The sequence below is a fragment of the Sinocyclocheilus rhinocerous genome, unplaced genomic scaffold, assembly GCF_001515625.1.
Source record: "Sinocyclocheilus rhinocerous isolate Xijiao unplaced genomic scaffold, SAMN03320098_v1.1 scaffold148, whole genome shotgun sequence".
Classification (NCBI taxonomy): Eukaryota; Metazoa; Chordata; class Actinopteri; order Cypriniformes; family Cyprinidae; genus Sinocyclocheilus; species Sinocyclocheilus rhinocerous.
Genome location: NW_015653472.1, coordinates 453,117 through 466,073, shown reverse-complemented (window position 1 = coordinate 466,073; position 12,957 = coordinate 453,117). Strand labels below are relative to the sequence as shown.

General features: G+C 38.3%; 1 protein-coding gene across 1 annotated transcript in view; it reads right to left on the bottom strand.

The window, feature by feature from the left end:
* LOC107716061 (arginine-glutamic acid dipeptide repeats protein-like) overlaps positions 1-12,957 on the bottom strand; it is a 120,029-nt gene that overhangs the window by 23,818 nt on the left and 83,254 nt on the right. The window contains exons 7-10 of the mRNA XM_016522383.1: positions 9,722-9,776; positions 8,621-8,745; positions 8,430-8,529; positions 5,307-5,405 (exon numbers count right to left, since the gene is read on the bottom strand). Coding sequence (XP_016377869.1) covers positions 5,307-5,405; positions 8,430-8,529; positions 8,621-8,745; positions 9,722-9,776 — 379 coding nt within the window. The remainder of the gene's footprint in view (positions 1-5,306; positions 5,406-8,429; positions 8,530-8,620; positions 8,746-9,721; positions 9,777-12,957) is intronic.

Genomic DNA, 12,957 nt, shown 5'->3' with positions numbered 1-12,957 from the left:
ACAGTATATATATATATATATATATATATATATATATATATATACACACACACACGATTTTATTCAGCATATCACATTTGTATATTTTAAAGCTAGATTTTAAGGACATTTTTGTACAATACCTTTTGTACTGTGTTGGGTCACCCATGTAAATTCTGGGTCCTAAAGCAAACCAGTTGAAAACCACTGAGCTAAACAACCAAGTAACCTTCTATGTGGGTGGTCAGTTCCATGGTCCACAGAAAAAAGTCATAGTAAAATAAACATTTGAAACAAGATAAATGGTCTATGCTTAATTTCGTGAAGTGTGCAATTAATCGTGATTAATCACAGAAAAAGAGTGTGATTAATTTGATTAATACCTTTTGTACTGTGTTGGGTCACCCATGTAAATTCTGGGTCCTAAAGCAAACCAGTTGAAAACCACTGAGCTAAACAACCAAGTAACCTTCTATGTGGGTGGTCAGTTCCATGGTCCACAGAAAAAAGTCATAGTCTGCTGTACCAGGGAAGGTTTTAAAATATTCTTCCAATCTCCAAAGAGACACACCTCTCTTTATTCATGTACACTGAGATTAATATTAAGTAGGGAGGTGTTTGATTGGAAAAAATGTGCAGGCATCTTCGTTCGCCACTGGGGGGCTGTAGTCTTGCCTGGTTGCCCGCTGCCGCGCACAGCACTTCAATCTGGAGCTTCACGCTGTCATTTGTCAACCCGTGACAAGCCCGAGATAATATGCAGCAGGGCAGAGGAGCAGATAGCAGCCCTCACTTTGGTCATATATCAGACACTCAGAAACACAACACTATTTTTGTGTTGTGCTTTTTTCCAGCTTGTTTCTCAAATCCCTGAATTTTTGGGAATCACAGGCACATTCGAACACAGCCTCTCTTAAAGGGATAGTTCAGCCCAAAATGAAAATCATTTACTCACTTGCATGTTGTTCCAAATCTGTATGACTTTCTTTTGATTTTTTGAAATGACATGAGAATGATTAAATTACAAGATTTTTGGAGAACTATCTACCTTCTATATTTGTTAGGTAATTAACTACACTACCTTCAAAAAGATTTGCTTTTAATAATTTTTAAAAGTCTCTTTTGCTCAGCAAGGCTGCATTTTTTAATAATAATAATAAAAAAAAACCAGTAAAAACCGCAATATTATAAAATATTATTATAATTTGAAATAGCTTTTCTATGTGAATACATATACTATTTTAATAACTTTTAGCACAACCATTTCCTAAATAAAAAATTAGGCCCTTTTTGGTATGATTACATACCAAGGTTATTATAGTTTTGATTTTTTAAATTAGTTTTATTTTAATATCGTTTTCAAATTTGCTATAAAATTCAGTTTAGTTTTATTAGTTTCATTAATATTGTTGTTAGTTTTAGTTTAGTTTTTATATAGTTTCATTTCAGTTTTAATTAAAGTTTAGCAGAATTAACAGATCACTTCCAGAGCGCAGGCCAAAGAAAGACTAGGCATAATTTAGCCTTAGTGAGGCAAACGTCTAGCGACACATAATTAAGGCATGCTGAGATTGATTAAATGGTAAAAGTAAACAAATATACGCCAAAATGAAGCAGTCAATCCTTTTTACTAAATAAATCTACACAAGTTGTGCTGAATGTCATATCTAATGATGTGTATTGAGATATTTAATATGACAATAAATGTAGCCTAATTTGGTTATGATGGTTAGATGTCTTTTTTCTTATTTAACCATAATCATGATATTGTAACTGTCGTGTCTTGCTCACTTTTCCGTGAACAACTGCACATAAATCATAACTGAGTCTAATGAAATTCAATAATAACGGCATTCGCATTTAACAGTGAAGGCTCATATTTGAATATGTTCTTTTCATTTATGAAGAATTATAAGCATGTGTATGATGTGATTTAGCCTATGCACATTTGTCCGAAAGCCTGGCAGAGTGATCACAGGATGCTAGGCTAAAGTTTTGTATTGTTTACAGAAAGGATGCACGTTCTCATCTTTTTTTTCCTTTTAATGATCACGTTGCGTTGCGTGTCTGTTTTTCTTCAAAGCACCAACTTAGAATGCCTAATTTTGGGTTGATTGCTTGTGTTAGATGAGAAAATAAATAATTTTGCCTACCTGATGTAATAGATTTAATGCGGGTGCGGTTCGGATCGCGACTCACGGTCTTTAATATGTAAAACGGTTCTGGTCTGGTACAGAATTAAATTAGTGCTGCAGTTGGATAACAAGTCGAGTGTTCTGTTAAGTACTGCTGGTGCACGTTTACCAAACAGGACCCGTGCAGGACTCTGCTTTAAACTGCTTTGCGTCCCTCTGTCAGATAACCCCATGTGCGCGATGCGCCATTTACAGGTATTTCCCTAAACCGCCACACAGCTCATATATTTTTCCGCCAAGGGGCGAGAATGTAATGATTACGAAAACTATTATTTATTTTTGATAATTATTTTATTTCAGTTAGTTTTTCAATAACTGTTGTTAGTTTCATTTCGTTTTAGTTTTTCAATTATTTTGTCATTTTTATTTTATTTCAGTTTATGAAATTGTTTTTTCATCAATTGTTTTCGTCTTAGTTTTAGTTTACGAAAATAACCTTGTTACATACAGTAGTTGTTGAATTAAGATCTGTGTTAAATCGAAAAATGTGTTTTCATGCAATTAGTATTTTCATGATCGACCACTGCTGTTACTCAGTGTATTCGATTAGTTAGTTCCAACCCTAAGGTATATAAACCCTCACAGCGGAATATTTTTTCTTACACTGCATTACTAAAATAGCTTATAAGATCAAAGGGTGTTACATATGACATGCCATTTTAGAGTATTATTGCGGGATCTAAAAGAATTCTCCAGATAAACTGTGGCACGGGAAAAGAAATAAAATGACACGCTCTTTCTTTCTGCTGCTGAAAGCGCTGCAGGCTAGTCGAACGGAAGAGAGGCTCAGAGGGCCGTGTCGAGCGGCTGAGGGAGACGGGTGACAAGTGACCCTGAAGAGGGGATGAGATTCTGTAATTTCTGAGACAGTCACTGTCACTTTTATTCACATTTCAAAAAGGAGTGATGGAAAAAGAGCAGGAATAATGAGGCCGTGGACCTGCAGGCTGAAAGAGAGAGAGAAAGCGAGGGGTGATAAATAAATGAGGAGCAGCGGGACTGGTGCATGCGTCCAAGGTCAGGGGTACATTTACACCTGTCCCTCAAGGCTGCAGGACTGCAAAAGCACAACTTGAAATCAGATCGGGGGAGCGGTGTCCTTGACAGTGCAGCGGTGGCCTGGCTGGGTTACAGAAGGGGAGGAGGGGGCGGCTTGCCTGCCCCAAACAGCCTCCTGCAGGGTGCGCGCACACCACCGAGAAAAACATCAACAGTGGTGTAATCGAGGCCTGCACTCATGCAGTATTTATTCAGCATCTCTATTATTCATCTCAGACAGACTGTTATACAGTTCGCTTCACACACGCTTCTCCTGCGTACATTAAAAAAACAGGCCCACATTCAGTTAAACATGCCGATGCAAATCGATGCGCACAGGCTAATTGATCTTTTTTAATGGGCTCGCTGGCACCATCAACATGACTCCTATTTTTAAAATTCTGCTTTGTAGCTTTTAGTGAGTGTGTACATATGCACATATATACTCACACAAACATGAGTATTGATTTTACTGGAGGAAAAAACTGCGGCATATTAAAGCCTCTTGGGAGGGAAATAAGGTAGTAAACATTTAGGACACTTCTTGAATATTTGTTTAGAAATCAAGCTCACTTGATGACTATGAAAGGAGTGGGGTTTCGGCACTGGGTGCGGACCATGAAAATGTTATAAGGTCTTTTATACAGGTGCATCTCAATAAATTAGAATGTCGTGGGAAAGTTCATTTATTTCAGTAATTCAACTCAAATTGTGAAACTCGTGTATTAAATAAATTCTATGCACACAGACTGAAGTAGTTTAAGTCTTTGGTTCTTTTAATTGTGATGATTTTGGCTCACATTTAACAAAAACCCACCAATTCACTATCTCAACAAATTAGAATACTTCATAAGACCAATAAAAAAAACATTTTTAGTGAATTGTTGGCCTTCTGGAAAGTATGTTCATTTACTGTACATATACTCAATACTTGGTAGGGGCTCCTTTTGCTTTAATTACTGCCTCAATTCGGCATGGCATGGAGGTGATCAGGCTGGTGTTGGTCCACTGTGTTTTCTGAAGTCCACAGTCAACGCAGCCATCTACCAGGAAATTTTAGCTATTCCTTCTGCTGACAAGCTTTATGGAGATGCTGATTTAATTTTCCAGCAGGACTCGGCACCTTCCCACACTGCCAAAAGCATCAAAAGCTGGTTCAATGACCATGGTGTTACTGTGCTTGATTGGCCAGCAAACTCGCCTGACCTGAACCCCATAGAGAATCTATGGGGTATTGTCAAGAGGAAAATGAGAAACAAGAGACCAAAAAATGCAGATGAGCTGAAGGCCACTGTCAAAGAAACCTGGGCTTCCATACCACCTCAGCAGTGCCACAAACTGATCACCTCCATGCCACGCCGAATTGAGGCAGTAATTAAAGCAAAAGGAACCCCTACCAAGTATTGAGTACATGTACAATAAATGAACATACTTTCCAGAAGGCCAACAACTCACTAAAAATGTTTTTTTTTATTGGTCTTATGAAGTACTCTAATTTGTTGAGATAGTGAATTGGTAGGTTTTTGTTAAATGTGAGCCAAAAACATCACAATTAAAAGAACCAAAGACTTAAACTACTTCAGTCTGTGTGCATTGAACTTATTTAATACACGAGTTTCACAATTTGAGTTGAATTACTGAAATAAATGAACTTTTCCACGACATTCTAATTTATTGAGATGCACCTGTATATAAATAAATGGTTTGTCCTGGGCTTCTCTACGATTCTATGTCTGATTCATGTCAATCCTTTAAGAGACTGTTTAATCGCTTTTCAGGCTGTTATCAACACCGCAGATCTCTTTCTATCTTTGTTTTCCTTATATTTTAACGTCTGAAGCACAAAAAGCTTTCAGGTACTTGGATCAAATTTAAGTCTCTAACACAAGCTGACCAAGACTTTCTTTCCCCCTCCTTTGCTTCTCCCTCACTGGGAAGATTTATTCCACAGGCCATAAACAGGATGCAGCTGCCCTGTTCTGCTGGAGGAGTTGGAATCCTGAGCGCTTTTCAGTGGACGACACAAAGCCAGTAATGCAGCGAAATTTGGCCTTCTCTCGCAACATAATGAAGGAAGTTAACTTGTTCACTCACCACTTCATCCTCTGACCAGCACTTCTCAATCAGCTTGGGGACTGGTTTCTTCACCAGCCGCTGCAGGGCTTTCCCGGCATCATAGCTGCTCTCATGAAGCTGTATGAAAGAAGACAGAGCACAAATTCACATTAATGATAGTTGCTTTGGAAATTTACCTTTACTGTAGTTTGTTAAAATATGAGTACCTTGTAAAGTTACTTTTTTTGTGTGTGTAAATGTAGTCAGCTATACTACCACTTGCTGTTTAAATGTAATAATACATTTATAGTATAAAAACTTAATATTTACTAAATGTGTTATTACCAAATGCTAAAAAACTCAATGTGAGCCAACAAAACTAAACACAACTAGTCAATACACCATTTTTACCTTGAGTTGAAAATTCTAAAAACTAATATAAATAAAATTAAAAAAGCTAATTTAGCTCTAACTTAAGTAAAAAACAAACAAATAAATAAATACAATGAATAAAATTTGAATAAAACTAGAGAAGACCTAAATTTAACTGTTGAAAATACTAAATACAACAAATGAACACAATAATTTAATCCTAACTTCACATGAAAACTCTAAATTAAAAACAATAAATACAAATAGAAAATACACAAATTTTCCCTAACTTGAGTCAAAAATGCCAAAATTTAATAAAACTGGAAAATACCCCAAATTTAACTGTACTCGAGTAAAAAAAAAAAAACACTGAATAGAATGAGTGAAAAAAACAACAACAACAACAACAAAATTAATTAATTAAATTAATAAAAACGGAAAACATCCTGATTTAACAATTTAATGTCAGCATTTAATTAACTATTTCACTTTTAAAACTGGGCCATGAAAAACAGCAATACATTTTCAAGACACAAAAATAATGGATACTTGATACTAGAAGTGTGACATTACTTTGAAAACAGCTAACTATCACACTAATGCAAAAGTTAGTAGTGTGGCTACTTTTAGCTAGTTACTCCACAGCTGATTGTTACAATGTGAGGAAACCATCATATTGGATTGCTATCGACTCATTTTTCCCAGTGTAAGGACAGCCTGAACACTATAACAGTGATTGGCTCCCTATAAACGTGTCAGATAGGGTGAGTTTGGACAGCTGGACTGGAAATCTGAAAGCCATTAAGTACTGAGCAGGCAAATGAGTGTGAACTCAAATAACCTAAAATATTCTGCCAAAGAAAGCAACCACGCAAGCCTCAAGGATGACGCCGAAAAACACTGCAATATGACTCAGAACGTCCAGACAAGCTGCTTATTATACTAGCCGTTAACAATGGAGCATTTTGTCGCAAACTGATGTAAGTCACTATTTAAAGGCTTAACGTTTCCCACATCAGGTTTGTTTACAAAAATGGTTGAACACAGAACAATATCTGGTTGGTGTGCAGTGCTAAATCCTTTTTCCTGCATCTCCACTGGAGACATTGGTCGGTTAAAAACACACAATTTAGCATCAGCAATCATTTCTGACATGGCTACAACAAAGCAGCTTGTCAAAGGCAAGCAGGTACCAGACTGAGGCTCGAGGTGGTTTACGCTGAAAGCACATTGGAATTGCAGATGAGTGGAAAAAGGTCAGGAAACGGTGAACCTCAGCTCACATTAATTCTCAGCTTATCCACTCAGTCAAAATGGAAATGTCATGTTTATTACATTTCAGGTTCATTTGTCGAATGCTTTTTTAAAGGCTAGCAAAGACAAGGAGAGGAATTGGTTTGATAATGGCTCACAGGCTGTCCGCCATGGGTGGCATTAGAATATCACGCTGTATGTTCTGTACTCGACCGGGTAACTTGTCCAGCGGGGGCTGATAAATTCGGCTTTGCAAAAAGCTCAGCTGTCAGGGGCCACTGCGCATTAATGAAGCCATGAATTACACCCCTCTTGTTCAGACATCTTACAATCGCAGACATCACTGAGGAGCTATTCAATGCCAATTTACTAGCGTGTTTTGATGGCCCCTGGTGCCCGTGTCTTTCCCGAGGCGAGGCTGTGTTCAGAGAGCGGTAGCCTGTGGTGCACCGCTGAGAAGGTGAACAAATGTGAGTGAAAACGCTGAGGGATTTTTTTTTTCATCTTTTGACAATTAGGCATGAAGCCTGCTAGGGACATCTTACTTCACTGTGTCTCTTTGGTGCTGGGCGCTTAATTGGCCAAGACAAATTGGGGTTTAGCTGCTGTTCTGAGCAAGTAGAGGGAACTTCGATGCGCAGAAGAGTCTGCTGTATAAAGACGGCATAAACAGACAGATTTGCATGTCACATTTAAATTCCTTTGAAGGACAAGAAAACGTGTCACGGCCATAAACCACACAATTAATAAAACTGGGAAGTAAATAGAGCCACAAAACCTATGTAATAATCTCTTTTAGACGCAGGGTTCTGTTAAAACGATTTCCTCCTGAGCCTGAATGATTAGTTATATAGAAAATGGCTCTTCATGAAACCTGTGGTCTCTCTGTTAAACCCATTCACTGCCTGGACCTCTTTATGGTTTTGACATTATGACATTTTATGGTTTTCTCGACCGTGAGTAATGTGCCTAATTCCTCTTTGTGTTTTTACTAATTAGCTCTACAGTAAAATGACAATAAATACTGGTAATAGCATAACAAAAATGCACTCGGACTGAATCACCACTTATAAAGCGGCAGATCAGACCAGTGCCTGAAAAAGCACTCCGTACAGCAGCAACATTGTGAGGAGGATAAGTCATTTGATACTAAGGAGTCTGATAAATCTACATTCTGATCAATCGACATTGCTGATTATTTACATCTCATGTTTGGTTCTTAGAAAGTGACCAGATAATTAAAACAAAACAAAACAAATGACTAAATAGATAAACAACGTTGACAAAATAAAAAGATCAAAAGAATAATACAGAAAATAATAACAAACATTATCATTATAAAACATTACAATAAAAACGGTAAGCAAAATCATAATTTTTTTAATTTATATGCTTTGCCGTAGAAGCTAATCACTATCATAATAAAATATCTTTCCATTCTCTGTTTTATGTTTCTCAAATCTAATTTTAGTATTAGTAAAAACAGCACCTGTAATTTTAAATCTGGAGTAAAGGTCAGTTATGTTGTCAGCTTACAGTGTTTAATGCGTTAAGTGTAGTGTCGTCTCGTGAGGCGGCGAGGCAGCCGTCCTCTGTTGACCCCCCATCACACATCCCTGCAAACGCTGCCATGCTCCTGCCAACCACAGAGGGAATACTGATGAAGTCAAAGCTGACAATGACACATTGTACAACATTACTGAAAAGCGGGTTGATGTGGGGCTTACCTGGCTGCCCGCAGGTACATGAGCAGGTCACAGTCGTTGACCCCAGGCATCCAGACCAGCTCCTCATTCTCTGTCACGGTCTGACCTCCAGGAGAGGGAAAGGGCTGGAGCTCTGGCAGCCTGGCCTAATTTGGTAAAGAGCAGAGGGGATGGACAGCTGCGGTCACAACACAAATAGCACTAGCGATGAGTGCTAAATATCAATTTTCAAATTCATTTAATCTCCACATGCATTGAGCCAATGGAGGGGTGCGAACAATCACGGATGATTAAAAGACCTCACTTGAATTAATGAGGCAACTAAACATTATTCAGCTTCCCCTTGTGTGCAGAAATATTATGTTTAAACTAGATTTTTCTAGGTGGCGTTGACGTAAGACATTGTAGGCGGTTACCATGGAGCTGCTATGTGGTTGCTAAGGTGTTTTTTTAGTTAGTTATCAGGTGGTCATGGGATGCCTAATGCCCAAATATGAGCAAGCACAACTAATAAACTCACAATACTTTTTTGTTTGGGGTTGGTAAGATTTTATGTTTTTGAAAGAAATCACTTATGCTCACAAAGGCTGGGTTTATTTTATGAAAAAAAACTGCATTTTTTGTAAGATATTATTACAATTTAAGACAACCGTTTTCTATTTTAATATATTTTAAACTTATAACTTATTCCTGCACTGGCAAAACTGAAGATTTAATAGCCATCACTGCAGTCTTCAGTGTCACATGATCCTTCAGATATCATTCTAATATGCTGATTTGGTGCTCAAGAAACATCAACAATGTTAAAAGCACTGGACACACTGAACGACTTAGAACAGCATTAGTATGATTTCACCCATGTTTCTTGTACATTGTGTCCCAAAACCCTAGACTAAACTCCTTCAGTAGATTGTTGCCAGGGTAAAATACAAAAATCCTGCGCTCAAATAAATCCTAAGAGCAAACCTCAAAAGTAATTTCCTAACATATAACTAACATTCAGTTCTAAAGTCTTACAGATCCGTTCCACGTTGGATCAATATCCATGGTGCGCTAGCCTGTAATGGCCGGCCCTGCAGAGCTTTATTACCGCAAACTTCATCTAAAGTAATTTGAAGTAACCTTGGGCAGAGGTCCTGCCTCTGGTTTCACTCCACATGATAACTCAAACAGATCTCTGGGAAAATATACACTAAAACATCTGACATTAATTGCTAGTGGTGCTTGGTCTTTTTCATCGTGTGCCATCTTCAGGCTATAACAATCTTTTAGCAGCTTTATTTACAGATTTTTAGCTCTCTAAAACATTTTCAACGCCCTGACAGTGCTTTCGTGGTATTATACGCTTTAGCAACACAATACAATAATCACATTAATGCATGATTCACATTAATGCACAATAGAGCCTAAGAGGAAATGGTGTGGATTTAAATCTATAGACTGAACAAAGGCACAAAAGGCGACGAACAGCACAGTCGACGCTTCTCATTGTTTTTGTGGAGGTACACTACAAAAGCCCCCAAAAGGCCAGATGATAAGCAGGGGGAGAGGAGCCCTGAAATGGCTGCTGTTACAAACCCATGGCAGTAACCATGGCAACTACAATTTAATAATAGTGTTCCGATCTCCAGCTGCAGTGGATTAAAGAAAATGACAAGATGTTCCTTTTGAAAAGCCTTCCCCCGCTCCGTTGCCACGGCAACAGAGCTGATTTTCATATAGCCAGGCACAGAGAAGGGCCCAGAAACTGTCACTATGATTTGCGTCCAGACAGAGTAGCTCTCACTCCACCGCTGGGCTGGCTGCCCGAACCTGGCTGCAAAGTGAGGAGAGGTTAGGGCCTCAAATCATATCCCCCTTCATCTGGGCACATTTCATAAACAACCCCTCTCTCTCCCTTCAGCGCGATCCACTAAAAACACAAGCTCTGTCAATGGAGGAAATTCCACACCGAAACAAATATGGCAGACAGATGAAGCAGCGGCAGACAGGCCTTCATTAAAAGCTTTTCAACATTGAGCTGTTTAAAGTTTTAAGAGTCTGATTCTAATGCTCGTGACTCCTATAATGAAAGACAAATCCACATGAAATAAATCGCCAGGCAAGCATTATGGCGCTCTTGTCTGAAACTGAATCTGCTGCGAGATGTCGGCGATAGTGGAGGAGAGAAATCACTCGGCCGGATTCCTAAACATTCTGCAGGCTCTGCATTTTTGGAGGCTCTGAATTAGGCAGTAAAGCACACAAGAGCCAAAGAGAATGATCTGAAGGCTGCCACAGTAAGATCGCATACAGAACAATCACTCCAACATGTGTCAAGGCAAAATGTGAATAATTTAGCTAGTGGAGGAAAATAAAATCCTATTGTTTTCTATAGAATGATTAAATTGTGTTACAAGAATAGAAGTTACAAAAGAGACATATTTAGATTAATACTGTATGATACTGTAAACTTAATATACTTCAACATGGAAATAATCTATTAACAATAACACTTTAAAATATGTCAAGAATTAAATGTTACATTAATTTTCTGAATTATAGAACATTAAAAATTATATATTTTTACATTTATATTAACATTCATGCATTTGGCAGATGCTTTCATCCAATGCCACTTACGTTGCATTTCCTGAGAACCAAACATGACTGGCGTTGTTAGCACCATGTTCTATTGTTTGAGATACAGGAACACTTTAATTTGAATAATTCAAATTTATGTTATTGAACAACATTAATAATACTGAATATTATATTTTTAATTCTATACACATATTCCATACAATTTCTTATTAGGTTACTATTAGTACAGACAAATATTAACTTAGATTAATCTTTAATAAACCTATTAATAAATAATCAATTTTATTGAACCATGTCCATTTTACAGGTGTAACCAAGACTCCCAGACAAGCCTGACAATTCGATTATGAACTTGTACACTATGTAACAATTTTGGAGAAAAAAAAAACTTTTTCACTCAGTGGGTATTTTGTTGAAGAACTGAAAAAAACTCTACACCCAGATGATGAAGTGAAGAGTTCATCTGAAGCGACAAACTAAAATTCAAACATTTATCTTAACACGAGTCTGACTAAACATGTGTGAACACTTATGCAGGGGCGTTTCCTGGCTTGACATCCCTTGAATCAAAAGGTCAGAAAATTGCACTGGACAGGCAAATGAAAAATACCAGCATGATATTCCTGAGACACATGCTTTTATTAAAACGTGTAAGATCACATATAATGGTATCTTGGCGTGTCTCCATGCTTACAAAACTCACACCAATATAACCATTTTAAATGTGTACTTTTTGTGGTACTCATCATTACAGAAAAGTAAATTTCCAAATGTGCTTATTTCAAACTGCAGATTCATCATAGATAAAACAAACAGCTTATACAATTTTAAGCTTATGAAATAAAAAACAAGAAACAAATATTAAAATACAAGTGTCATACACTACATGTCCTTTAATTGCAACAGTAGCTCCAGCGCATGAAGCGCTGTCAACAAAGCACAACATGCTGCATATTTTGACTCGACCACGCGCACGGCAATCAAGCCCGGCCACGCCCCCTCCATCATTATCCTCCAATCACCGCACGACTCCGAAACGCCTATAACACACCGAATAAACATAGCGAGTGCCCCAACTTTTATTTACACAGCTACTAAACCCGTCAGAACAGCGGATGCTTTCATTATACATCTTAAAGTGAGCACAAAGCACCCAACTCTATCCTACGCCATGCCATCCCGACTGTCAACACAATCCAGCGTACTGCGAAGTCATAATTACGGCCGTCTCTCTATTATATTAATTCTGTCAAAAACAAAGTTCAGTCGTTTATGTCAGACAATTCGCGCGCAGACGCATATAATACGAATATGAAAGCACACTGCGTTGACGTTAGCACAGACGGCTAATGCTACTGACAGCAACATACACAACCGGAGAGCGTTGTCAACGCGATTTAAAGCACGGACAGCTGTTTCATCAGACAAACACGTATATAACATTACAAGAGGCGCGCGATGCGGTACGTACAGTATGACGCGCGCCGATCGCTTAACAGGTGAAGACGGGCATGCTAACGTACCTGCGCGGACTGAACAGGTCGTCCATGTCGGAGCCAGAGCTGCGGTTTTATTTGACAGAGTGAGGAATAAAGTGTCCTCTCGCACCTATTTGTGTAGGTACTCAAAATGGAGGCTCAAGCATTCAGTCAGCTTTTACACTGAGCTTGTGCCGTGACCGACAGACAGCACTGAGCATGTGCCGCGACCTCACTCACTCACTCACACACACACACACACACACACACACACACACACACACAGAGGAATCACAG